The 25,371-nt window shown below is 59.8% G+C and overlaps 4 protein-coding genes across 4 annotated transcripts in view; all 4 read right to left on the bottom strand.

The window, feature by feature from the left end:
- The window catches only part of LOC311195471 (protocadherin gamma-A10-like), a 63,481-nt gene that overhangs the window by 37,630 nt on the left and 480 nt on the right, over positions 1 to 25,371 (bottom strand). Inside the window, 1 exon segment of the mRNA XM_084268875.1 lies at positions 22,906 to 25,371. Coding sequence (XP_084125001.1) covers positions 22,906 to 25,371 — 2,466 coding nt within the window.
- LOC311195298 (uncharacterized protein) lies at positions 712 to 9,606 on the bottom strand (the record flags this gene model as incomplete). Its single annotated transcript, XM_084268680.1, has 5 exons — positions 712 to 788; positions 1,073 to 1,168; positions 1,273 to 1,278; positions 1,385 to 4,056; positions 7,091 to 9,606. The coding sequence occupies 5 exons, from the start codon at positions 9,604 to 9,606 to the stop codon at positions 712 to 714; spliced, it is 5,367 nt and encodes a 1,788-aa protein (XP_084124806.1).
- On the bottom strand, positions 11,551 to 14,121 carry LOC311195297 (protocadherin gamma-B5-like; the record flags this gene model as incomplete). The annotated part of the gene is made up of 1 exon (XM_084268679.1): positions 11,551 to 14,121. The coding sequence occupies one exon, from the start codon at positions 14,119 to 14,121 to the stop codon at positions 11,551 to 11,553; it is 2,571 nt and encodes an 856-aa protein (XP_084124805.1).
- LOC311195296 (protocadherin gamma-A2-like) lies at positions 16,553 to 19,653 on the bottom strand (the record flags this gene model as incomplete). Its single annotated transcript, XM_084268678.1, has 2 exons — positions 16,813 to 19,653; positions 16,553 to 16,629 (listed from the first exon to the last, which is right to left on the bottom strand). Exons 1-2 carry the CDS (start codon positions 19,388 to 19,390, stop codon positions 16,553 to 16,555), a joined length of 2,655 nt encoding a protein of 884 aa, XP_084124804.1. The 5' UTR covers positions 19,391 to 19,653.

Below are 25,371 nucleotides of genomic sequence, written 5' to 3'. Positions count from 1 at the left end.
AAACTTTACCCACCCCCAGCTGCACTATGCACGTAAGTATATGTTCATCCCGCTCCGTTTTGGAGCCTTTCTGTAGCAGACCATGTCTGCAGGTTCCCAGTGCTGAGAGCAGATCTCTTTTCTCATATGCCCCTACGCAACCAAATCCCGACTACTTCTCTGTCTTACATGTAACACCACCACCCTACCACCCCCACAAGAAAAAAAGAAAACCCACAATTCTCTTCGAGATAAATCTTGGAAGTCTCCAGCCAATTATTTTCCCCCAGCCACTGCCCATTTCATGTCTTCCCTAACCCCTGTTTACTCAGCAGTTTCTCTAATATGCGAATCACAATTATTAAGGAGTTTATCTTCATATGAGTGCACACACGACCCATATTCAGAGCACCTTGTCTACGATATCCCAGCAGCAGTTAGGACAGCCAAGCTGCGGAGAGCTGAGCACAGCAAAGAGATCTCGGGAAGGGTATGGAAGAGTGAGTATTTGCATCTCCCGTATTCCCCTTATCTAGAAACATTACGTCTTACTCACTTTGATGGGAAACCCGAATAATGAAGGAGAGGCTTTGGAAGTCCTGAAAGCACTATTTGGAAGAAGAGGAGCGGAAACGTGTGACAGGTAAGGAGAAAAAAGCCTTTCCCCTGCACCGGGAATTCCTTCGGGGATGAGTTCAACACAAATCCCAGCCAGAGCCGCTCACTACGGTGCTATTCCCGGTTCCGCCGGGGCTCTAGTGGAGCTGGTGGCAGCTCCGGACTCAACGCATTGTCTGCTCGACTCCGGGCTCAGAGATACAGTGAGACATCACTCCGAGACATCGGAAAATTTTAAGTCACTGGTATACCCAATATCTTCGTTTGGAGGGCTTCGGAGTATGAGAAGAACCGAGCTGGAAGGGAAAACAGAACTACAGAGTCGCTGCCCCACTGAGTGACCAGCGGGGATAGATCACACATCGTTATCACAGGAAAGCACTCGAACCTGGCAGAGACAATGGAGACTGGACCAAGACAAAAGGTTTCTCAGGACAGTTTTCCTCCCGCTACACCCCACGCCCACCCCACAAACCCGGCTCGGTGAAACTCGCACCTGGAGTAGCACAGACAGGAGAACTAACAACGGAGTGTCGCTCCTCGGGACACAACCGAAACTTCGCGACTGAGGCTGGGATGGTAAAAGGAAGACTCAAGGTCACAGACACGCTCCCCCTTCCCTCACACAGACACTCCGGACCCACTGAGCAGAGCGAAGGGAGATGACATTCCTACCGATCCCTGACGGTAGAACGGGGAAAGAAGATTTACGCAAGTCCACAAACAGAGAAACCAAGACAGAAGCTCACCTGTGCCGAGATGTGTGGGCTGGGAGGGTCATTCCCACCGTGAGTGTCTGATCCCGGCTCCTCGGCCAGGAGACGGTCAGACCGCGTGGCCGCCCCTGGTCTCAGAAAGGTGAAGTCCTTCTGCCCTGACTCAGAAGCCAAACACACCTCGTACTGGTAGGGCAAGGGCAGCGTGCTGCTGCAGTAGTTATACGGTGCTTTTGAACCCAAACTGGAATATAGGTCCTTGTCAGAAGTTACAAAAACGGGAGGGCTCCCCGACCGACGGCATTTAAAGAATACTGTCACAATGACGGTCAGAACGAACATCAGGGACACGACCGCGAGCGCCGCCACAAGAATGAGGTTTAGATCCGCTGTCACCTGGGACACAGAATCTGAGTCGCTCAGCTCCGGCAGCGCCTCCTGCAAGCTCTCGGCCAGCACCACGTGCAGCGTGGCCGTGGCCGACAGCGCCGGCTGCCCGTGGTCCTTCACCACGGCCACCAGCCGCTGCTTCGCCGCGTCCCTCTCCGACACGGCCCGCGCCGTGCGCACCTCGCCGCTGTGCAGCCCCACGCGGAACAGCGCCGGCTCCGCCGCCTGCACCAGCTCGTACGACAGCCACGCGTTGCGCCCCGCGTCCGCGTCCACCGCCACCACCTTGGCCACCAGGTACCCGGCCTCGGCCGACCGCGGCACCACCTCGAACGGCGACGAGCCGGATCCCGCCGCCGGCCAGAGCACCCGCGGCGCGTTGTCATTGCGGTCCAGCACGAAGACGCGCACCGTGGCCGTGGAGCTGCGCGCCGGCGCCCCGCCGTCCTGCGCCCGCACCGCCACCGCGAACTCGCGGCACTGCTCGTAGTCGAAGGAGCGCTGCGCGTACACCGCGCCGCTCCGCGCCTCCACCGACACGTACGGCGCCGCGCCCGCGCTGCCGCCCGCCAGCCAGTAGCTCACGCGCCCGTTGGCGCCCGCGTCCGCGTCCCGCGCGCTCACGCGCAGCACCAGCGCGCCCGCCGCGTTGTTCTCCCACACGTAGGCGCTGTAGGCGGCCTCCTCGAACACCGGCGCGTTGTCGTTCACGTCCGACACCTCCAGCACCAGCGCCGCGCGGCTCCACAGCGCCGGGCTGCCCCGGTCCCGGGCCACCACCGTCACGCGGTGCTCGGACGCCTGCTCCCGGTCCAGCGCGCCCGACGTCACCACCTTGTACGAGCCGCCCGACGACGCCACGATCGACAGCGGCGCCTCGCCCGACAGCTCGCACGACACCTGACCGTTCTCCCCGGAGTCCCGGTCCCGCACTTTCACCAGCGCCACCACCGTGCCGACCGGCGCGTCCTCGGGCACCGGGCTCGACACCGACGTCAGTGTCACCTCGGGCGCGTTGTCATTCACGTCCAGCACCTCCACCTCCACCCTGCAGTGCGCCACCAGACCGCCCCCGTCCCGCGCCTCCACGGCCAGGCTGAACGACCGTGTGTCCTCAAAGTCCAGCGCCTCCCGCAGCGTGATCATCCCGCTCTCTGCGTCCACTGCAAACGCCTGAAGCACCTTGGCCGGCATTTTCCCGAAGCCGTAGGAGATGCGGGCGTTGGTGCCGGCGTCGGCGTCGGAGGCGGAGACGTTCAGCACCGTCGATCCCGGCGGCGCGTCCTCCCGCAGGCTCGCGCGGTACCGGTCCTGCGCGAACACGGGCGCGTTGTCGTTGGCGTCAGTGACGTTGATGCAGAGCTGGGCGGTGCCGCTGCGGGGCGGTTCGCCGCCGTCCAGCGCCGTCAGCACCAGCCGCAGGCTCTGCTCGCTCTCCCGGTCCAGCGCGCGGCGCAGCACCAGCTCCGCGAACTTGCTGCCGTCCTGGCTCTGCTTCGTCTCCACCGCGAAGTACCCGTTTGTCTCCAGCTCGTAGCGCTGCAGCGCGTTGCTGCCCACGTCCGCGTCCTCGGCGACACCCAAGTAAAACCGGGTGCCGGGAGAAGTGAACTCGTTGATCTCCAGCTGGAAAATATCTTGCAGGAAGCGCGGCGCGTTGTCGTTGACGTCCTGGATGGCCACCTCGACGTGGAAAACGTTCAGCGGGTTCTGCACCAGCGCCTCGAAGCTGACGGAGCAGGACGCCGACTCGCCGCACAGCTCCTCCCGGTCCAGCCGCTCGCTCACGTACAGGTTGCCCGTCTCCTCGCTCACGCTGAAGTATTGCTTCTCCGCGCTGAGACGCAGCTTGCGTGCCGGCAGGTCGGCCGGGCTCAGCCCCAGGTCCCGCGCCAGCGGCCCCACCAGCGAGCCTCTGCCCAGCTCCTCGGGGATGGCGTAGCGGATCCGCTCCGGCGCCGCCCGGCAGCACCAGCCCAGCAGCAGAGCGGACAGCAGCACTCGCCCGGCTGCTCGCCCGCGACCCGGCCCCTGCACGCCCGCCATTCTCGGCAGCGCTCGCCGCGCTCTCCTCTCTCCCGGACGCTCTCCGCAGCAACGGCACCGCTCACTCGGACGCCGCTGCTCCCCGCTCCGTGCCGCCTCTCGCCGCTGCTGCCCGAGCCGCTGCCGCTCCGACCGGCGCCGTGCGAGCGCGCAGCCTGCGGGGGCCGGACGCTGCGGCTCCGGCTCCAGCACCGTTTCGTATCGGACAACAGCGGCACCCGGAGGCGCCGCCACGACACCGCAGCCGCCTGATGCCGTCCGGGGCATCGGTCTCCGCGCCCCGAGCCGCGCTTCAGCAGCTGTCGGGCTTCAGCGCCATTGGCTATGGAAAAGCGCGATTCATGTTCCCGCTTGGGAGTTGTGCCACAGCCGCCGAAAGGCGAACCAAGAAGCCCTGTTCTGACGTGGAAATTAAGATTCTGCCTGTTATGAAGCTGTGCAGGAGCGCTCAGACCTTGTACAGGAGAGCACAGGTGAGTCCAGGTAAGTACAAGTTATTACCCTATACAGCAAACATCCGATATACTCCAATTTCTACTGTTGCCATGGATTATCTTTCCTCGGCTGTTTTATTTTATTTACATACGCACTACAAAGCCCTTCACGAAGAGAAACTGTTGTAGAATACTTGCTTTATGTTCGTGAAACTTCTACTGCTCCAAACAACAGATCGCTCTGTGGAAGACTACTGTGCCTGGTTTCACTCAGTAGAAGCAGCTGCTTCCTTCAACTGCACTTTTCTCTAAGAGACACGACGACGAACAGTACAGCACATGAAACCTGCCCACGTGACAGTAACGATCCCTCAAATTAAGGCTCTTTTGACAGAAGAGGCCACAAGGTCGCTGCCTGAAGAGGCTTCTTGGAGTCAGCAAAGTCGTTCTCACTAAATCATTCCAGGCGCAGTAAGACTCTGGATGGCATCAATGGCTGGTGAGACGCAGGGGAGAAACCAACCTTTCTAAGCAGTAATGCTATTAAAGAATGCGTGCTGCTCTGCTCCTACACACCACTGGAATCTAAACACTGCATCAAAAACTCGAGCACGGCTACACAAGATGAAATAAGCTGTAAGGCGACATAAAAACCACAAATTAGCTCCTGACATCAACAGTATCTTGCCATCTCTTGCAGTGCCATGCCACCTGCATCAGCAGCCAGCAGAAACTGTCACAGCACTCTGCTTTCTAGCACGTCATCCGTAATTGGAAGGCTTAACGAGCACTTCATTCAGTCTAGAAACATGCAGTTGTTCAACTTTGCACCATGTGCGGGAGAGGACAGTGGTGGGTCACCACCGAGGTGACCAAACACTGCTCACATATGCACATGTATTCTAGAACTGAACACTTACCAACAAGTCATGCTACTCCTCTCACACCCTATTGCTCGATCCAGAGCTTGGAGTTAATTTCTGACTCAACCAAGGAAATGCCCACAAGCAATAAGGAATAGTCAGGAACGCCTAGGGATGGTCTCCAGTCAAGGGAGAAGTACCTACAGCGTGGAAAACCCACACTGCATCTGGGTACACAAAGCTGACACTGCTGTCAGTACTGGCTGGGTGAGGAGCTTGCACATGAGGCAAATACAGGACTCGCCCAGAAGCAGGCACAGCCAGCTCGACTTTCCTTTCCAAACATGGATTAAATTTATACCAAATAACCACTGATGAGTGAAAAAGCTGTGTTACAAGGGAAGAGTGACATCTGAGCGAAACCAGAAAAAAACCTTAGAAATCAACCTAAACTACATCATCATCCATGAAAAAAACACAATTGTATATTACTAATACAACAGCCCTTTGAATAAAATCGGTTGCTGCCTGGTGAAGTTCAAAGAAAAAGAAGACAACATTTTTAATGGGAACTATTAATAAGGCTTTTCATCACACTCTGTTTTCAAAGATAATAAAAACCAAACCAAGTAAAATCAAGTATTACTAAATACACGAATATAAAATCATATGAAAAAATAGCAAAGCGGCTTAAAAAGTTCAAAATATTCGAAGACAGCGAAATTATTCCACCACAATCCTGATTACGATGAAATATATTTTTATGTTTTTAGAATTGCTTACCAAAAAAAGGCCCACCTCAAGAGCAGAAATAAAAATAAAGTAACCGACCAAACAAACGACCAAACTAAAAACTACAGCAAACAACGAGGCAAGAGTGGGAAACCTACAGAAGGGGAGGAATCACAGCTTAACACTTCAGATCATGGCTACTCAGTAGGAACACAACAGGGGTATCACGCTGGTACCAACTCCGCAGCAGCCTCGCACAGAAGCTCACACCACACACCAAAGCCACAGAAACACAGTAACCTCTGCAGCCTCTTTCCATCTTTCAAACAGTCAAAAGTCCAACCTCGGCAAACTTCTTCACCTGACCTGCCTGGACACACAGAACGTGTCACCCTGCACAGACATCACACGACAGGAAAATGACCTCTGCAGACAGACACCACTGAAGGAAAACTCACACACACAACTTCTCCCCAGCTCACAGCAAGGATCACAGCACGAGCACAGCCAAAGGGATTTCTCTGCTCACAACAAAGTTTTCCCAGCACCAGTTTGAAGAAGTGTGACACGTTCTCAAGGGCACAAGCCACGTGCAGCCCCGAGAAAGACCCAGTGCTAAAAGTATCAAACCAAAAGACACCGTCATCCTACACCAGCAAATTGCCAAGTTGGCAGACACGTCACGCTCAAACGTAACTGCAAAGGGTGGAAACACCATGCAGCAGGAAAGGAGGAACCTGATCAACAGCTGCCGCGTCCCACATTTCTCATAATGACGTTGAGGAGGAAATTCCCAGGGCTCCCGTACAGATGGAGGGACAGTGCTTCGGCCAAACTTTCTTGGGAAGATGTTAAAGCCCCGGAAACGAAGGGATCAGGATGTTGTCTTCAACAGAGCGGCTCTTAGAGTAGGCACACAATTCAGGTGCTTAAGCGGCACTTCGGGAGTAATTAAGTGATTAGGCTGATTGGCAGGTAGCGACTTTTGTTCTTCACAAAGCCTACAGTAAAGCCTTTCGTGCTAAGTATCCATTTGAGCTGGTTGTTTGTTAAGCATTACCGACAGCCTGCAAACACCAAGGAAGGACATCCCGAGGCTCCCAGCCCAGCAGCAAGAACACGTTTTCTAGGGGAAGAAGCAACTCGCGTTACAGGACGCGACCGCTGGACACCCAGCAGGGACAGGAGCAGAGCGTCTCTGCGGCGACCTTCCGCAGCTCCTCACGCCCACCTGCCCGGACTCCTCCGCTCAATCAAACACCCCCTCCTCATGTCTCTCCTACGCGCCTCGAACCGCCCAGCCTGAACCTACGAAGTTTCCCCCTCCTCGCAGCGAAAGGGGCAGAGGACCGAGGGCACAGGGCCAGCAGCAGCAAGAGGCGTCGCGGAGCGAGCGCGGCCGGAGACACTCACCGGGGCGGCGGCGGGGTCCTCCCCGAGCAGCGGCGCGGGCTCGTCGGGCGGCGGGCGGGCCGGGAGGGTGTCGCAGCAGCTGGCGCCCGACAAGCGGAGCTGGCTCTTGCGCGAGTCGGCCGTGAGCGACACCTCGTGCGAGTAGGAGTGCAGGAAGGCGCGGACGCCGTCGATGCCCACGAAGTGCGAGGCCGGGACGCCGCGCAAGGCGCCGCTGCCCGCCGGCGGCAGCAGCTGCGAGCGGCGCCAGCGCCGCAGGCGCAGCGCCAGCAGCAGCAGCAGGAAGGCGAGGAAGAGGCACGACACGGCGGCCACGGCCAGCACCAGCCAGCGCGTCAGGCTGCCGGCCGCCTCGCCCGGCGAGCCCGCCGCCGCCGCCGCGCTGCCCAGCTCCGAGAGCAGCTCGGCCACGCTCTCGGCCAGCACCACCGTCAGCGTGGCCGTGGCCGACAGCGCCGGCCGCCCGTGGTCCTTCACCACCACCACCAGGCTCTGCCGCGCCGCGTCGCGGGCCAGCGGGAAGCGCGCCGTGCGCACCTCGCCGCTGTGCAGCCCCACGCGGAACAGCCCCGGCTCCGTCGCCTTGGCCAGCTCGTACGACAGCCAGGCGTTCTGCCCCGCGTCCGCGTCCACCGCCACCACCTTGGCCACCAGCGCCCCGGGCTCGGCCGAGCGCGGCGCCAGCTCCACGCCCGCCCAGCCCGCGCCCGGCGCCGCCGGCGGGTACAGCACCTGCGGCGCGTTGTCGTTCTCGTCCACGATCACCAGCCGCACCGACACGTTGCTGCTCAGCGCCGGCGCGCCGCCGTCCTCCGCCAGCACCCACAGCCCCACCTCGCGCACCTCCTCGTAGTCGAAGGAGCGCAGCGCGTACAGCGCGCCCGTCTCCGCCTGCACCGACACGTAGGACGACAGCGGCGCGCCCCGCACGCGCCCCTCCCACAGCCGGTACCGCACGCGCGCGTTCTGCCCCCAGTCCGCGTCCCGCGCCCGCACCGTCAGCACCAGCGCGCCCGCCGCGTTGTTCTCGGGCACACGGGCGCTGTAGCGCTCCTCCGCGAACACCGGCGCGTTGTCGTTCACGTCCAGCACCCGCAGCGCCAGCACCGCGCCGCTGCGCAGCGACGGCGACCCGCCGTCCTCCGCCCGCACCGTCACGTTGTACTCCGACACCTCCTCCCGGTCCAGCTCGCTCGCCGTCACCACGCGGTAGTAGTCCTCGAAGCTCTTCTCCAGGCGGAACGGCAGCCGCTCCGCGATGCTGCACCGCACCTCGCCGTTCGGACCCGAGTCGCGGTCCTGCACGTGCAGCAGGGCCACCACCGTCCCCGCCGGAGCGTCCTCGGAGATCTCGCTTAGCGCTGACCGCACCAAAATCTCGGGCGCATTATCGTTGACATCAGTCACCGTGATCGACACTTTCGCCGTGTCTGATAGTCCACCGCCATCCCGCGCCTGCACCTCCAGTTCGTACCAAGCTGCTTCCTCGAAGTCCAGTGGTCGAATCAGCGTCACCGCACCCGTCTCCGAGTCCAGCTCGAAAATCTGCGAGGCTTTCTTTGTGACTTTCTTAAAAGAGTATTTTACTTGCCCGTTCAGTCCCTCGTCGGCGTCGGTGGCCGTGAGGGTGACGAGGACAGAACCCACGGGCACGTCCTCCGGCACACGCACCGTGTACTCCGCCTGGCTGAACACGGGCGCGTTGTCATTGGCGTCCAGCACGGCCACGCGGATCCGCGCCGTGCCCGTCCGTGCCGGCTCTCCGCCGTCGCTCGCCCTCAGCACCAGCTCGTGAAACGCCGCCTGCTCCCGGTCCAGCGCCTTGGCCAGCACCAGCTCGGGACGCTGATGCCCGCCGGGACCCGCCTGCACGGCCAGCGAGAAGTGCTCGTCGCCGCTCAGCTCGTAGCTCTGCAGCGAGTTCGCTCCCACGTCCGGGTCGTGAGCCTCGGCCAGGGGAAACCGCGACCCCGGCGCCGTCGTCTCGCTCATTCTCTCCTCCAGCTCAGTCTCCTTGAAGCTGGGGGCGTTGTCGTTAATGTCCGTGATTTCCACTTCGATGCCGTGAACCTGCATTTCCCCCTCCACTATCACCTCACAGCGCAGCACGCATTGCTGCACACTCTCGCAGAGCTGCTCTCTGTCAATCCTCCCCGCCGTCACTAAATGTCCCGTCTGCTCCTGCAGAGCGAAATACTGCGTCCGATCTCTGTTTATGACGCTGACGCCGCGTTGTCGGAGCGCGGTGAGGTCGATCCCCAGGTCCTTGGCCACGTCGCCCACGAACGAGCCCTTCGGCATCTCCTCGGGAAGCGAGTAGCGCAGCTGCCCCCACGCCGCCTCCCACGCCGCCACCAGCACGCACCACAGCAGGGCTCGCTCCCGCAGGCTCCACTGACTCCCCGCCCGACACATCTCCGCCGCGGGAGTGTCGGCACCGCACCGCCTCCGAGCGACGATCCGTCTCCCGGCGCGGGGTCGCCTGCCCCGGACGCTGCCTGCTGGCCCCTCCGCCTCGGTGCAGCACGGCTCCGTACTGCGGGGACTCTCGCAAACCGCCCGTCCGCCGAGCCGACACAGCCAGCGAGCGAGCGAGCGAGCCGGGCGGCAGCGGGCGGGGCTGCCTGCAGCGCTCCGGCCTTCCTCTCGCTCCTCCTCGGTCAACAGCGGCGCCCGCAGCCTCCTCCCGGCACTGCAGCCACCGAGCGCTGCCCGGCGCAGCCCGATGTGGCTGCAGGTCTACATCTTATCTTCTTAATATGACATGCTGCAGAGTACGACGCTTGTGTTCCCTCAGCCCAGAATGGCATTGTTCTCCCCCGTTCTGCAGGGCAGAACAGCCGCGTCCCGGAACCCCACCAGAAACATCAATTTCCTGAACCCCGACCCCCAGCAGAAGGCAATAACGGAGACTCCTCTCAACAGCTATTCTGTTCAGGGACTGTCCTTCATGGCTAAAAGAAAAAACACCCAAAACAAATACCATAATGCTCACTCATCACGTTAAACGAAGTAAAACTCTTGACGTGAAGGGGAGAAAAAAGGCTCTGTAATCCGAGATCGCGGTTTGTTTTCCCCTTGCGTTTTGGGTTGGGTTCCGGTCCTGGCCTGGTTTTTTGGGGGGGGGGGGATTGGTTTCTTAATTATTTTTTTTTCTGATGGGATGCCATTCTAAGCTTTAACCACAAACTGAAAAGTTACGAACGCGGGGGAACAAAGGGAGGAGTGTGGTAAGGACAATTGCTAAGTTACTACACAGATCGCTTTACAAACGGAATGCCTGGAAAAAAGACCAATCAGCATTACTACTGCTCTTATCCCTGCAGCAGCATTCCCAGGCACACGGCAGAGAGGGGGAATGAGAGACTTTTGTTCTGGATATTTACATTCTACGGGTTAATCGCTGTAGAAAAATGGTAAAAAAGTAAAAGAATAAAAATCTCAGAAGGTAATGTCTGGAAAAGACGCTTCAGACTCATTAGTGTTCCCATTTCCGGATGCAAAGGAACAACCTGTAACTTCTCCATTCATGGAGTCGCACACACATTTCATTTCGAAACCCAACAGCGAAACAGCATTACCTAACGCACTTGTGACCCAGGTGCTTCAAGAAGAACGGACGGGTAAGGAAAAAAATCTCAAGCATCGAGTCACAATCCCATTTTCCTGACCCCTCCACGGACAAATACCGGATCCATTCTACGGAGCAATAATCTCCCAGCCCTGTCCAAACACGCATCATTAAAATGCCACAACTTTGTAGACAAAACTTCTCAGCTCAACCTGAAAAGAGTCATGAACCAAACCAAAAGACCTGATATCTATCAAGCAGAAATTTTCGCTCTACAGGGCGAGAAACGTGTTTGGCTTTAAGATTCAATGTAGTACCTTGCTTTGTTAACTAACTGTTTCAGAGGAGGAACTGAACGATTGATAAGAAACACGCTTTGCTGAAAAGTATCCTTGGAGAAGACCTAACAGACCTGACGAAGAGATGCAACATCTTGACCAGAAACTATGCAAATTACCCACCCGCTCACGGTCAACGAGCCTGCGAACTAATTTGTGTATGTTTGATGAGCAGTAGATAATGCGGTAATTGTCAAACAACAAGCGTATATGTAGGCGGGTAATCCCGTGTGGCGTGCTGGCTTTGAGGAATGACCACCCAGCAACCGCTCCTGCACGGAGAAGAAATAACTCAAATCTGGTCTGCGTGTAAGTTGTACTGCACACCGCGTGATAATTCCGCTTTAGAGAAGACAGAGCTGCAACAGACTTGCACGGTTATCACCAGCACAAGTAGAAGAACGAGAACCTCTGCCCTGAGCCCGCTGCCAGGAAGGACAGGGCAAAGGCTTATCCCGCTCCTTCGCGGCAGCAGAGCTGGGCAGCCCCCGACTCCACCACCGAGGGAAGAGCCCGCAGCCCAGCACACTCGGGAGGCTCGCAAAGGCACCGAGACAAGGACCGCGCGGGTTTACAGACCTGAGAGGCGACGGGCTCGGCGGGCGGCTCTCCCGCGCCGGCAACGCTGCTGCTGCTGGGGCTCGTCTTCGCGCAGGGCTCCCCGACGAGAAGCAGCTCCTCCGCCGGCAGGCTGGGCGGCGGCGGCAGCCAAGCGGGCTCGGGCCCGGCGCGGCCCGGCGCCACGCACAGGTTGTAGGAGTAGGGCAAGGTGCCCTCGCAGAAGTCGGCCGGGAAGGCGGCGCCGGCCACGGAGAAGCGCTGCGCGCCCAGGCAGCGCAGGACGGCGGGCGGCCCGGCCCGGCGCACCCGCGCCAGCACGGCCAGCGCCACGCTCAGCAGGAAGAGCGCGGAGAGCAGCGCCAGCGCCAGCACCAGGTAGAACTGCAGCTCCGCCGGCGAGTCGGCGCCCGCCGCCCGCTCGCTCAGCTCCGGCAGCGCCTCCTGCAAGCTCTCGGCCAGCACCACGTGCAGCGTGGCCGTGGCCGACAGCGCCGGCTGCCCGTGGTCCTTCACCACGGCCACCAGCCGCTGCTTCGCCGCGTCCCTCTCCGACACGGCCCGCGCCGTGCGCACCTCGCCGCTGTGCAGCCCCACGCGGAACAGCGCCGGCTCCGCCGCCTGCACCAGCTCGTACGACAGCCACGCGTTGCGCCCCGCGTCCGCGTCCACCGCCACCACCTTGGCCACCAGGTACCCGGCCTCGGCCGACCGCGGCACCACCTCGAACGGCGACGAGACCGACCCCTCCCCCGCCGCTCCCGCGCCCGCCGCCGGCCAGAGCACCCGCGGCGCGTTGTCGTTGCGGTCCAGCACGAAGACGCGCACCGTGGCCGTGGAGCTGCGCGCCGGCGCCCCGCCGTCCTGCGCCCGCACCGCCACCGCGAACTCGCGGCACTGCTCGTAGTCGAAGGAGCGCTGCGCGTACACCGCGCCGCTCCGCGCCTCCACCGACACGGACGGCGCCGCGCCCGCGCTGCCGCCCGCCAGCCAGTAGCTCACGCGCCCGTTGGCGCCCGCGTCCGCGTCCCGCGCGCTCACGCGCAGCACCAGCGCGCCCGCCGCGTTGTTCTCCCACACGTAGGCGCTGTAGGCGGCCTCCTCGAACACCGGCGCATTGTCGTTCACGTCCGACACCTCCAGCACCAGCGCCGCGCGGCTCCACAGCGCCGGGCTGCCCCGGTCCCGGGCCACCACGGTCACGCGGTGCTCGGACGCCTGCTCCCGGTCCAGCGCGCCCGACGTCACCACCTTGTACGAGCCGCCCGACGACGCCACGATCGACAGCGGCGCCTCGCCCGACAGCTCGCACGACACCTGACCGTTCTCCCCGGAGTCCCGGTCCCGCACTTTCACCAGCGCCACCACCGTGCCGACCGGCGCGTCCTCGGGCACCGGGCTCGACACCGACAGCAGCGTGATTCCGGGCGCGTTGTCGTTCACGTCCGTGATATCTATGTGCACTTCGCAGTGAGCCGTGAGTCCGCCGCCGTCCCTCGCCTCCAGGCCGAAGTTGTACGTGCTCTTCTCCTCGAAATCTAGCGGCCCCACAGTCCTGACCTCGCCGCTGTCGCGTTCAACACTGAACAAGGTGCGGATGTCATCCGGCACGTTGCCGAAGTAGTAGGACACAATCCCGTTGGAGCCGGCGTCCGCATCAGTGGCTCGTACACGCAGGACCAGCGATCCCGCCGGCAGATTCTCCTGCAATTGCGCATCGTACACCCGTTTACCAAATACGGGCGCGTTGTCGTTGGCGTCCGTCACGTTGATGCGAACCTGGACGGTCCCAGACCTCACCAAGTCCCCGCCGTCCAGCGCCGTCAGCACCAGATGAAAAGAGTTCTGCTTCTCGCGGTCCAGAGTTTTCTCCAGCACTAATTCCGGACGATTCTTTCCACCCGAGATCTCCTTCATGGCCAGACTGAAGGACGGGTCGTCAGTGAGCTGGTAGGTCAGCAGCGAGTTTGTGCCTGTGTCCCGGTCTTGGGCCATTTCCAGCGGAAATCGAGCACCAGGAATCGTCCATTCACCAATCTCGAGGTCCAGAACTTCCTTGCTGAAGGCCGGCGCGTTGTCGTTGACGTCCTGGATGGCCACCTCGACGTGGAAAACGTTCAGCGGGTTCTGCACCAGCGCCTCGAAGCTGACGGAGCAGGACGCCGACTCGCCGCACAGCTCCTCCCGGTCCAGCCGCTCGCTCACGTACAGGTTGCCCGTCTCCTCGCTCACGCCGAAGTATTGCTTCTCCGCGCTGAGACGCAGCTTGCGTGCCGGCAGGTCGGCCGGGCTCAGCCCCAGGTCCCGCGCCAGCGGCCCCACCAGCGCGCCTCTGCCCAGCTCCTCGGGGATGGCGTAGCGGATCCGCTCCGGCGCCGCCCGGCAGCACCAGCCCAGCAGCAGAGCGGACAGCAGCACTCGCCCGGCTGCTCGCCCGCGACCCGGCCCCTGCACGCCCGCCATTCCCGGCAGCGCTCGCCGCGCTCTCCTCTCTCCCGGACGCTCTCCGCAGCGAGCTCACAGCTCTCCCGAGGGCCGCGATCTCGGCGCCGGCTCGTACGCCGCTGCTCCCCGCTCCGTGCCGCCTCTCGCCGCTGCTGCCCGAGCCGCTGCCGCTCCGACCGGCGCCGTGCGAGCGAGCAGCCTGCGGGGGCCGGACGCTGCGGCTCCGGCTGCAGCGCCGGTTCGCGTCGGACAACAGCGGCACCCGGAGGCGCCGCCACGACACCGCAACCGGCTGATGGATTCCAGCGGTTCGGTATCCGCGCCCCGAGCCGCGCTGCAGCAGCTGACGGGCGTCGGCGCCATCGATTACGGAAAAGCGCGATCCGTCTTTCCGTTTGGGAGTTGTGTCACAGCCGCCGAAAGGCGAACGAAGCAGCCCTGTTCTGATGTGGAAATTAAGATTCTGGCAGCGAAACGCGTTACCGAGCTGTGCAGGAGCGCTCAGACCTCGTACAGGAGAGCACAGGTAAGTACAAGCTGTTACCCTTTGCAGCAAATGTCGGATATATTACAAATAGTTTCTACTGTTGCCATGGATTATCTTTCCTCGGTTGTTTTATTTTATTTATATGCGCACCGAGAAGCAGCAACTACAAAGCCCTTCACGTAGAGAAGCTATTGTATAACAGAAGCACAGGATCCACCGTTTTCATTAAGGAGACCCCTCTTTATCTCTCTCTTCTATACCTCTGAGAGCGACTGAGGCCGGTAGATCATGGCGATCACTGTGCTGTACAACAGCAGCGCCGATACATGCTTCCAGTTTTACAAAGCTTCTAGCTCTGGAACTGGGAATACAATCAGATTCTCTCCGCCCCCAAAAATAAAAAAAAAAAAACCCAAACAACAGTTTCTTCGTTCAGTGAATGGACTGGTCTAAAAATTGAAAGAATAAAAGCTTTCTGAGTGCAACGCCTATGGAAAACTGCTCGATCGTCCTCAGTTTCTACAATAACACCAACTCCTAGCTACACTCAGTGGAAATCTCAGAACGCAAACCATCAAGACTTGATTCAAGGCCATGGAGAGGGAAGGACACATCATCACCACTTGAATCATTTCAATCGCTTCACAGACCAGGAGTTTGGAAACTCGAGGTAATTGCTTTCCTTTCCTGAAACTTCTATTGTTCCAAACAGGAGCCCGCATGATAGCAACGATCCCTCAAATTAACGCTATTTTGACAGAAGAGACCACAAGGTCCCTGCCTGAAGAGGCTTCTTGGGGTCAGCAAGTTCATTCTTGCTAAATCATTCCAGGCGCAGTAAGACTCTGGATGGCATCGATGGCTGGTGAGACGCAGGGGAGAAACCAACCTTTCTAAGCAGTAATGCTATTAAAGAATGCGTGCTGCTCTGCTCCTACACACCACTGGAATCTAAACACTGCATCAAAAACTCGAGCACGGCTACACAAGATGAAATAAGCTGTAAAGCGACACAAACAGCACAAATTAGCTCCTGACATCAACAGTATCTTGCCATCTCTTGCAGTGCCATGCCACCTGCATCAGCAACCAGCAGAAACTGTCACAGCACTCTGCTTTCTAGCGCTTCACCCGTAGTTGGAAGGCTTAACGAGCACTTCATTCAGTCTAGAAACACGCAGTTGTTCAACTCTGCACCATGTGCGGGAGAGGACAGTGGTGGGTCACCACCGAGGTGACCAAACACTGCTCACATATACACATGTATTCTAGAACTGAAAATTTAACAAGTCATGTCACTTCTCACACCCTGTTCCTCGATCCAGAGCTTGGAGTTAATTTCTGATACAACCACGGAAATGCCCACAAAACACAAGGAATTGTCAGGAAGGCCTGGGGTTGGTGTCCTTACAAGGAAAGTGTTATATCTGAGTGAAAGCACAACAAAACTTAGAAATCAACCTAAACTACAACCTCATCCATGACAAAACACAATAGTGTATTTCTAATACCACAATCATATGAATAAAATTCATCGCTGCTTGGTGAAGTTCACAGAAAAAGACGACAACCTTTCTAATAAGGCTTTTCATCACACACTGTTTTCAAAGATAATAAAAACCAAACCAAGATCAGGTGTTACTAAATACACAAACATAAAATCATATGAAAATATAGTAGAGCGGCTAAGAAAGTTCAAAATTTTCAACGAGTAAAATTATCCCACCACAACCCTGATTATGATGAAATATTTTTTATATCGTCACGCTCAAACGTAATTGCAAAGGGTAGCTCTGTGCTCAAGAACTGCCATTCACGGGAAACACCATGCAGCAGGAAAGGAGGAACCTGAACAACAGCTGCCGCATCCCACATTTCCCATAATAACGTTGAGGAGGAAATTCCCAGGGCTCCCGTACAGATGGAAGGACAGTGCTTAGCCCAAACTTTATTGGGAAGATGTTAAAGTCCCAAAAAGAAAGGGATCAGGATGCTGTCCTCTGCATAGCGGCGCTTAGAGTAGGCACACAATTCAGGTGCTTAAGCGGCACTTAACGGGAAATTAAGCGATTAGGCTGATTGGCAGGTAGCGACTTTGTTCTTCACAAAGGCCACTCTAGCCTATGTGCTAAATACCCAATTCAGCTGTTTGTTTTTTAAGCATCGCCGACAGCCTGCAGCTGCCCCGAAAGGACCCCCCCCCCCCAGCAACTCTCGCCCACCTGCCCCGATTCCCCGCACAAACTCCCCCTCCTCGCCCTGAACAGCCCCGCACGTCTCGCCCCGACGGGACATCCCCTCCTCGCAACGAAAGTTGCAGAGGACCGAGAGCAGAGGAGCAGCAGCAGCAAGAGGCGTCGCGAAGCGAGCGCGGCCGGAGACACTCACCGGGACGGCGGCGGGGTCCTCCCCGAGCAGCGGCGCGGGCTCGTCGGGCGGCGGGCGGGCCGGGAGGGTGTCGCAGCAGCTGGCGCCCGACAAGCGGAGCTGGCTCTTGCGCGAGTCGGCCGTGAGCGACACCTCGTGCGAGTAGGAGTGCAGGAAGGCGCGGACGCCGTCGATGCCCACGAAGTGCGAGGCCGGGACGCCGCGCAAGGCGCCGCTGCCCGCCGGCGGCAGCAGCTGCGAGCGGCGCCAGCGCCGCAGGCGCAGCGCCAGCAGCAGCAGCAGGAAGGCGAGGAAGAGGCACGACACGGCGGCCACGGCCACCACCAGCCAGCGCGTCAGGCTGCCGGCCGCCTCGCCCGGCGAGCCCGCCGCCGCCGCCGCGCTGCCCAGCTCCGAGAGCAGCTCGGCCACGCTCTCGGCCAGCACCACCGTCAGCGTGGCCGTGGCCGACAGCGCCGGCCGCCCGTGGTCCTTCACCACCACCACCAGGCTCTGCCGCGCCGCGTCGCGGGCCAGCGGGAAGCGCGCCGTGCGCACCTCGCCGCTGTGCAGCCCCACGCGGAACAGCCCCGGCTCCGTCGCCTTGGCCAGCTCGTACGACAGCCAGGCGTTCTGCCCCGCGTCCGCGTCCACCGCCACCACCTTGGCCACCAGCGCCCCGGGCTCGGCCGAGCGCGGCGCCAGCTCCACGCCCGCCCAGCCCGCGCCCGGCGCCGCCGGCGGGTACAGCACCTGCGGCGCGTTGTCGTTCTCGTCCACGATCACCAGCCGCACCGACACGTTGCTGCTCAGCGCCGGCGCGCCGCCGTCCTCCGCCAGCACCCACAGCCCCACCTCGCGCACCTCCTCGTAGTCGAAGGAGCGCAGCGCGTACAGCGCGCCCGTCTCCGCCTGCACCGACACGTAGGACGACAGCGGCGCGCCCCGCACGCGCCCCTCCCACAGCCGGTACCGCACGCGCGCGTTCTGCCCCCAGTCCGCGTCCCGCGCCCGCACCGTCAGCACCAGCGCGCCCGCCGCGTTGTTCTCGGGCACACGGGCGCTGTAGCGCGCCTCCGCGAACACCGGCGCGTTGTCGTTCACGTCCAGCACCCGCAGCGCCAGCACCGCGCCGCTCCGCAGCGACGGCGACCCGCCGTCCTCCGCCCGCACCGTCACGTTGTACTCCGACACCTCCTCCCGGTCCAGCTCGCTCGCCGTCACCACGCGGTAGTAGTCCTCGAAGCTCTTCTCCAGGCGGAACGGCAGCCGCTCCGCGATGCTGCACCGCACCTCGCCGTTCGGACCCGAGTCGCGGTCCTGCACGTGCAGCAGGGCCACCACCGTCCCCGCCGGAGCATCCTCCGAGATCGCGCTCAGCGCCGACCGCAGCGAAATCTCGGGCGCGTTGTCGTTGACGTCTGTTACCGTGATCGACACTTTCGCCGTGTCTGATAGTCCACCGCCGTCCCGTGCCTGCACCTCCAGTTTGTACAGAGACGCTTCCTCGAAGTCCAGAGGACGCAACAGCGTCAGAGCTCCAGACTCTGAGTCCAGTTGGAAAATCTCCGATGCCATCTCCGACAGTCTCTTAAACGAGTATTTGACGTGCCCGTTTAGTCCGTCGTCGGCGTCTGTGGCCGTGAGGGTGACGAGGACGGAGCCCACGGGCACGTCCTCCGGCACACGCACCGTGTACTCCGCCTGGCTGAACACGGGTGCGTTGTCGTTGGCGTCCAGCACGGCCACGCGGATCCGCGCCGTGCCCGTCCGTGCCGGCTCTCCGCCGTCGCTCGCCCTCAGCACCAGCTCGTGAAACGCCGCCTGCTCCCGGTCCAGCGCCTTGGCCAGCACCAGCTCGGGACGCTGACGACCGTCGGGACCCGCCTGCACGGCCAGCGAGAAGTGCTCGTCGCCACTCAGCTCGTAGCTCTGCAGCGAATTCGCTCCCACGTCCGGGTCGTGAGCCTCGGCCAGGGGAAACCGCGACCCCGGCGCCGTCGTCTCGCTCATTCTCTCCTCCACCTCAGTCTCCATGAAGGTCGGGGCGTTGTCATTAATGTCCGTGATTTCCACCTCGATGCCGTGAACCTGCATTTCCCCCTCCACTATCACCTCACAGCGCAGCACGCATTTCTCCGCCAGCCGGCACAGCTGCTCTCTGTCAATCCTCCCCGCCGTCACTAAATGTCCCGTCTGCTCCTGCAGAGCGAAATACTGCGTCCGACCTTCGGACACAAGGCTGACACCCTGTCGGAGCGCGGTGAGGTCGATCCCCAGGTCCTTGGCCACGTCGCCCACGAACGAGCCCTTCGGCATCTCCTCGGGAAGCGAGTAGCGCAGCTGCCCCCACGCCGCCTCCCACGCCGCCACCAGCACGCACCACAGCAGGGCTCGCTCCCGCCGGCCCCTCCGCATCCCCGTCAGACACATCTCCGCCGCGGGAATGCCGACACCGCACCGCAGTCGAACGACGATCCGCTTCCCAGTCCCGTTTGGCCGCTCCCGGCCTCTCCGCCTCTCTCCAGCACGGTTCCGGACCGCGGAGACGCTCGCAAACCGCCCGTCCGCCGAGCCGACACAGCCAGCGAGCGAGCGAGCGAGCCGGGCGGCAGCGGGCGGGGCTGCCTGCAGCGCTCCGGCCTTCCTCTCGCTCCTCCTCGGTCAACAGCGGCGCCCGCAGCCTCCTCCCGGCACTGCAGCCGCCGAGCGCTGCCCGGCGCTAGGCGTTTGGAAACCAGAGGTACTTGCTTTACTTTCGTGAAACTTCTATTGTTTCAAAACAAGAGATCACTCTGTGGAACGCTACTGTGCTTGTTTTCACAGGGTCGTGCTGAGAACTCACTTTCCCTCACGCCATTCTCACGGCTCCTTCAAAGGGCACAAAATCACAGACTATGGGACTCAGTAGAAGAAGCTTGTGAAGGAAAAACTGTAGCAGTTAGCAAAAAAAAACCTCTCAAACGACACACTGCTTTAAGAACAGGGTCTTCATTTCTCATAAAGAAATAGCTACACGCTACTCCAGATAGAGACACATGCAAGACACACTGAGCAGGTGTTTATGCAGAATCGAGTTTGTGATTGTGTTACTAAATGTACTGCTTACAGGCATTTAAAATCATTAATGTAAAACAAAAACTCTCTTTTGTAAGACGACAGGAATAAAGTAGCGACCAAAAAACTTTTAGAACAAATCTTAAATTAATATGCCGTTCAGAAAGAAAATATCCGTGTATGTCTAAAAGTCCAATCCTGTAACATTATCGAGTATCAAATGCACATATCGGCATTAGGACACACGGTTGCTATGCTGCCCCCTATACTACATCTCTCTGTAAGAGACACGATGACGAACAGTATAGCACATGAAACCTGCCCACGTGACAGTAACGATCCCTCAAATTAACGCTCCTTTGACAGAAGGGGCCACAAGGTCGCTGCCTGAAGAGGCTTCTTGGAGTCAGCAAAGTCGTTCTCACTAAATCATTCCAGGCGCAGTAAGACTCTGGATGGCATCGATGGCTGGTGAGACGCAGAGAAGAAACCAACCTTTCTAAGCAGTAACGCTATTAAAGAATGCGTGCTGCTCTGCTCCTACACACCACTGGAATCTAAACACTGCATCAAAAACTCGAGCACGGCTACACAAGATGAAACAAGCTGTAAGGCGACATAAAAACCACAAATTAACTCTTCACATCACATCAACCTTGCCATTTCTTGCAGTGCCGTGCCACCTGCAACAGCAGAAACTGAAGTAAAACTCTGCTTTCTAGCATTTCACCCATAGCTGGAGTGAGTCTACAGGCACATCATTCAGTCTAAAAACATGCACTTCTTCAACTCCGTAGCATCTACAGAAGACGACAGTGCGGGGTCACAACCGAGGTGACCAAACACTGCTCACATATACACATGTATTCTAGAACTGAACACTTACCAACAAGTCATGCTACTCCTCTCACAACCTCCTCGATCCAAAGCTTGGAGTTCATTTTCTGACCCAACCAAGGAAATGCCCACAGGCAACAAGGAATTGGCAGGAATGCCTGGGCATGGTCTCCAGTTAAGGAAGAAGTACCTCCAGCGTGGAAAACCAACACTGCATCTGTGTACACAAAGCCGACACTGCTGTCACTACTGGCTGGGTGAGGAGCTTGCACACGTGAGGCAAGTACAAGACTCGCTCAGAAGCAGGTACAGCCAGCTCGACTTTCCTTTCCAATAATGACTTAAGTTTATACGAAATTACCACTGATGAGTGAAAAAGTTGTGTTGCAAGGGAAATGTTATATCTGAGTGAAACCACAACAAAACTTAGAAATCAACCTAAGCTACATGATCATCCACGAACAAACACAATAGTGTATTTCTAATAGCACAATCCTATGAATAAAATCGATCGCTGCCTGGTGAAGTTCACAGAAAAAGACGACAACCATTCCAATAGGAACCATTAACAAGGCTTTTCATCACACTCTGTTTTCAAAGATAATAAAAACCAAACCAAGTAAAATCAAGTATTACTAAATACACAAACATATAAGCATATGAAAAAAATTGTAGAGCGGCTTTAAAAGTTCAAAGTATTCAAAGACAGCAAAATTATTCCACCACAATCCTGATTACGATGAAATATATTTTTATGTTTTTAGAATTACTAGCCAAAAAATGGCCCACCTTTAGAGCAGAACGAAAAATAAAGACACCAAACAAACAAACAAAAGACCAAACTAAAAACTACAGCAAACAACGAGGCAAGAGTGGGAAACCTACAGAAGGGAAGGAAACACAGCTTAACACTTCAGATAATGGCCACTCAGTAGAAACACAACAGGGGTATCAAGCTGGTAACAACTCCGCAGCAGCCTCGCACAGAAGCTCACACCACAGACCAAAGCCACAGAAACACAGTAACCTCTGCAGCCTCTTTCCATCTTTCCAACAGTCAAAAGTCCAAGCGCGGCTAACGTCTTCACCTGACCTGCCCGGACACACAGAACGTGTCACCCTGCACAAAAATCACACGACTGGAAAACGACCTCTGCAGACAGACACCACTGAAGGAAAACTCACACACACAACTTCTCCCCAGCTCACGGCAAGGATCACAGCACGGGCACGGGCAAAGGGATTTCTGTGATCAAGACAAAGTTTTCCCAGCACTGGCTTGAAGAAGTGTGACACGTTCTCAAGGGCACAAGCCACGTGCAGCCCCGAGAAAGACCCAGTGCTAAAAGTATCAACCAAAAGACACCGTCATTCCTACACCAGCAGATTGCCAACTTGTCAGACACGTCACGCTCAAACGTAACTGCGAAGGGTAGCTCTGTGCTCAAGCACTGCCATTCACGGGAAACACCATGCAGCAGGAAAAGGGGAACCTGATCAACAGCTGCCGCCTCTCACAATTCCCATTATGGCGCTGAGGAGGAAATTCCCAGGGCTCCCGTACAGACGGAGGGACAGTGCTTAGCCCAAACTTTATTGGGAAGATGTTAAAGTCCCAAAAAGAAAGGGATCAGGATGCTGTCCTCTGCATAGCGGCGCTTAGAGTAGGTACACAATTCAGTGCTTAAGCGGCACTTCGGGGGTAATTAAGCGATTAGGCTGATTGGCAGGTAGCGACTTTTGTTCTTCGCAAAGGCCCCACTATGGCCTTTGTGCTAAGTACCCAATTCAGCTATTTATTTGTTAAGCATCTCCGACAGCCTGCAGCCACCCCGAAAGGACCCCCCCCCCAGCAACTCTTCACGCCCACCTGCCCAGATTCCCCGCACAAACTCCCCCTCCTCACATGTCCCCTCGTCGCCCTGAACAGCCCCGCACGTCCCGCCCCGACGGGCCATCCCCTCCTCGCAGCGAAAGGGGCAGAGTACCAAGGGCAGACGAGGAGCAGCAGCAGCAAGAGGCGTCGCGGAGCGAGCGCGGGCGGAGACACTCACCGGGACGGCGGCGGGGTCCTCCCCGAGCAGCGGCGCGGGCTCGTCGGGCGGCGGGCGGGCCGGGAGGGTGTCGCAGCAGCTGGCGCCCGACAAGCGGAGCTGGCTCTTGCGCGAGTCGGCCGTGAGCGACACCTCGTGCGAGTAGGAGTGCAGGAAGGCGCGGACGCCGTCGATGCCCACGAAGTGCGAGGCCGGGACGCCGCGCAAGGCGCCGCTGCCCGCCGGCGGCAGCAGCTGCGAGCGGCGCCAGCGCCGCAGGCGCAGCGCCAGCAGCAGCAGCAGGAAGGCGAGGAAGAGGCACGACACGGCGGCCACGGCCACCACCAGCCAGCGCGTCAGGCTGCCGGCCGCCTCGCCCGGCGAGCCCGCCGCCGCCGCCGCGCTGCCCAGCTCCGAGAGCAGCTCGGCCACGCTCTCGGCCAGCACCACCGTCAGCGTGGCCGTGGCCGACAGCGCCGGCCGCCCGTGGTCCTTCACCACCACCACCAGGCTCTGCCGCGCCGCGTCGCGGGCCAGCGGGAAGCGCGCCGTGCGCACCTCGCCGCTGTGCAGCCCCACGCGGAACAGCCCCGGCTCCGTCGCCTTGGCCAGCTCGTACGACAGCCAGGCGTTCTGCCCCGCGTCCGCGTCCACCGCCACCACCTTGGCCACCAGCGCCCCGGGCTCGGCCGAGCGCGGCGCCAGCTCCACGCCCGCCCAGCCCGCGCCCGGCGCCGCCGGCGGGTACAGCACCTGCGGCGCGTTGTCGTTCTCGTCCACGATCACCAGCCGCACCGACACGTTGCTGCTCAGCGCCGGCGCGCCGCCGTCCTCCGCCAGCACCCACAGCCCCACCTCGCGCACCTCCTCGTAGTCGAAGGAGCGCAGCGCGTACAGCGCGCCCGTCTCCGCCTGCACCGACACGTAGGACGACAGCGGCGCGCCCCGCACGCGCCCCTCCCACAGCCGGTACCTCACGCGCGCGTTCTGCCCCCAGTCCGCGTCCCGCGCCCGCACCGTCAGCACCAGCGCGCCCGCCGCGTTGTTCTCGGGCACACGGGCGCTGTAGCGCGCCTCCGCGAACACCGGCGCGTTGTCGTTCACGTCCAGCACCCGCAGCGCCAGCACCGCGCCGCTGCGCAGCGACGGCGACCCGCCGTCCTCCGCCCGCACCGTCACGTTGTACTCCGACACCTCCTCCCGGTCCAGCTCGCTCGCCGTCACCACGCGGTAGTAGTCCTCGAAGCTCTTCTCCAGGCGGAACGGCAGCCGCTCCGCGATGCTGCACCGCACCTCGCCGTTCGGACCCGAGTCGCGGTCCTGCACGTGCAGCAGGGCCACCACCGTCCCCGCCGGAGCATCCTCCGAGATCGCGCTCAGCGCCGACCGCACCGAAATCTCGGGCGCGTTGTCGTTGACGTCTGTCACCGTGATCGACACTTTCGCAGTATCAAAAAGCTCTCCGGTGTCCCGCGCCTGCACCTCCAGTTCGTGCATAGCCGCTTCCTCGAAATCGAGCGGATGGAACAGCGTGATCACTCCCGTCTCCGAGTCCAGCAGGAAAATCTTCGAGGCTTTCTCTGCGATTTTCTTAAACGAGTATTTGACGTGCCCGTTCAGGCCCTCGTCGGGGTCGGTGGCCGTGAGGGTGACGAGGGTGGAGCCCACGGGCACGTCCTCCGGCACACGCACCGTGTACTCCGCCTGGCTGAACACGGGCGCGTTGTCGTTGGCGTCCAGCACGGCCACGCGGATCCGCGCCGTGCCCGTCCGTGCCGGCTCTCCGCCGTCGCTCGCCCTCAGCACCAGCTCGTGAAACGCCGCCTGCTCCCGGTCCAGCGCCTTGGCCAGCACCAGCTCGGGACGCTGACGCCCGCCGGGACCCGCCTGCACGGCCAGCGAGAAGTGCTCGTCGCCGCTCAGCTCGTAGCTCTGCAGCGAATTCGCTCCCACGTCCGGATCGTGAGCCTCGGCCAGGGGAAACCGCGACCCCGGCGCCGTCATCTCGCTCATTCTTTCCTCCAGCTCAGTCTCCTTGAAGCTGGGGGCGTTGTCATTAATGTCCGTGATTTCAACCTCGATGCCGTGAACCTGCATTTCCCCCTCCACTATCACCTCACAGCGCAGCACGCATTGCTGCACAGTCTCGCAGAGCTGCTCTCTGTCAATCCTCTCCGCTGTCACTAAATGTCCCGTCTGACCGTGCAGAGCGAAATACTGCGTCCGATCTCTGTTTATGACGCTGACGCCGCGTTGTTGGAGCGCGGTGAGGTCGATCCCCAGGTCCTTGGCCACGTCGCCCACGAACGAGCCTTTCGGCATCTCCTCGGGAAGCGAGTAGCGCAGCTGCCCCCACGCCGCCTCCCACGCCGCCACCAGCACGCACCACAGCAGGGCTCGCTCCCGCCGGCTCCACTGACTCCCCGCCCGACACATCTCCGCCGCGGGAGTTTCGGCACCGCACCGCCACCGAGCGACGATCCGCCT

Source organism: Gallinula chloropus (assembly GCF_964237585.1).
Source record: "Gallinula chloropus genome assembly, chromosome: 10".
NCBI lineage: Eukaryota > Metazoa > Chordata > Aves > Gruiformes > Rallidae > Gallinula > Gallinula chloropus.
This window is presented reverse-complemented; position numbering and strand designations above follow the sequence as displayed.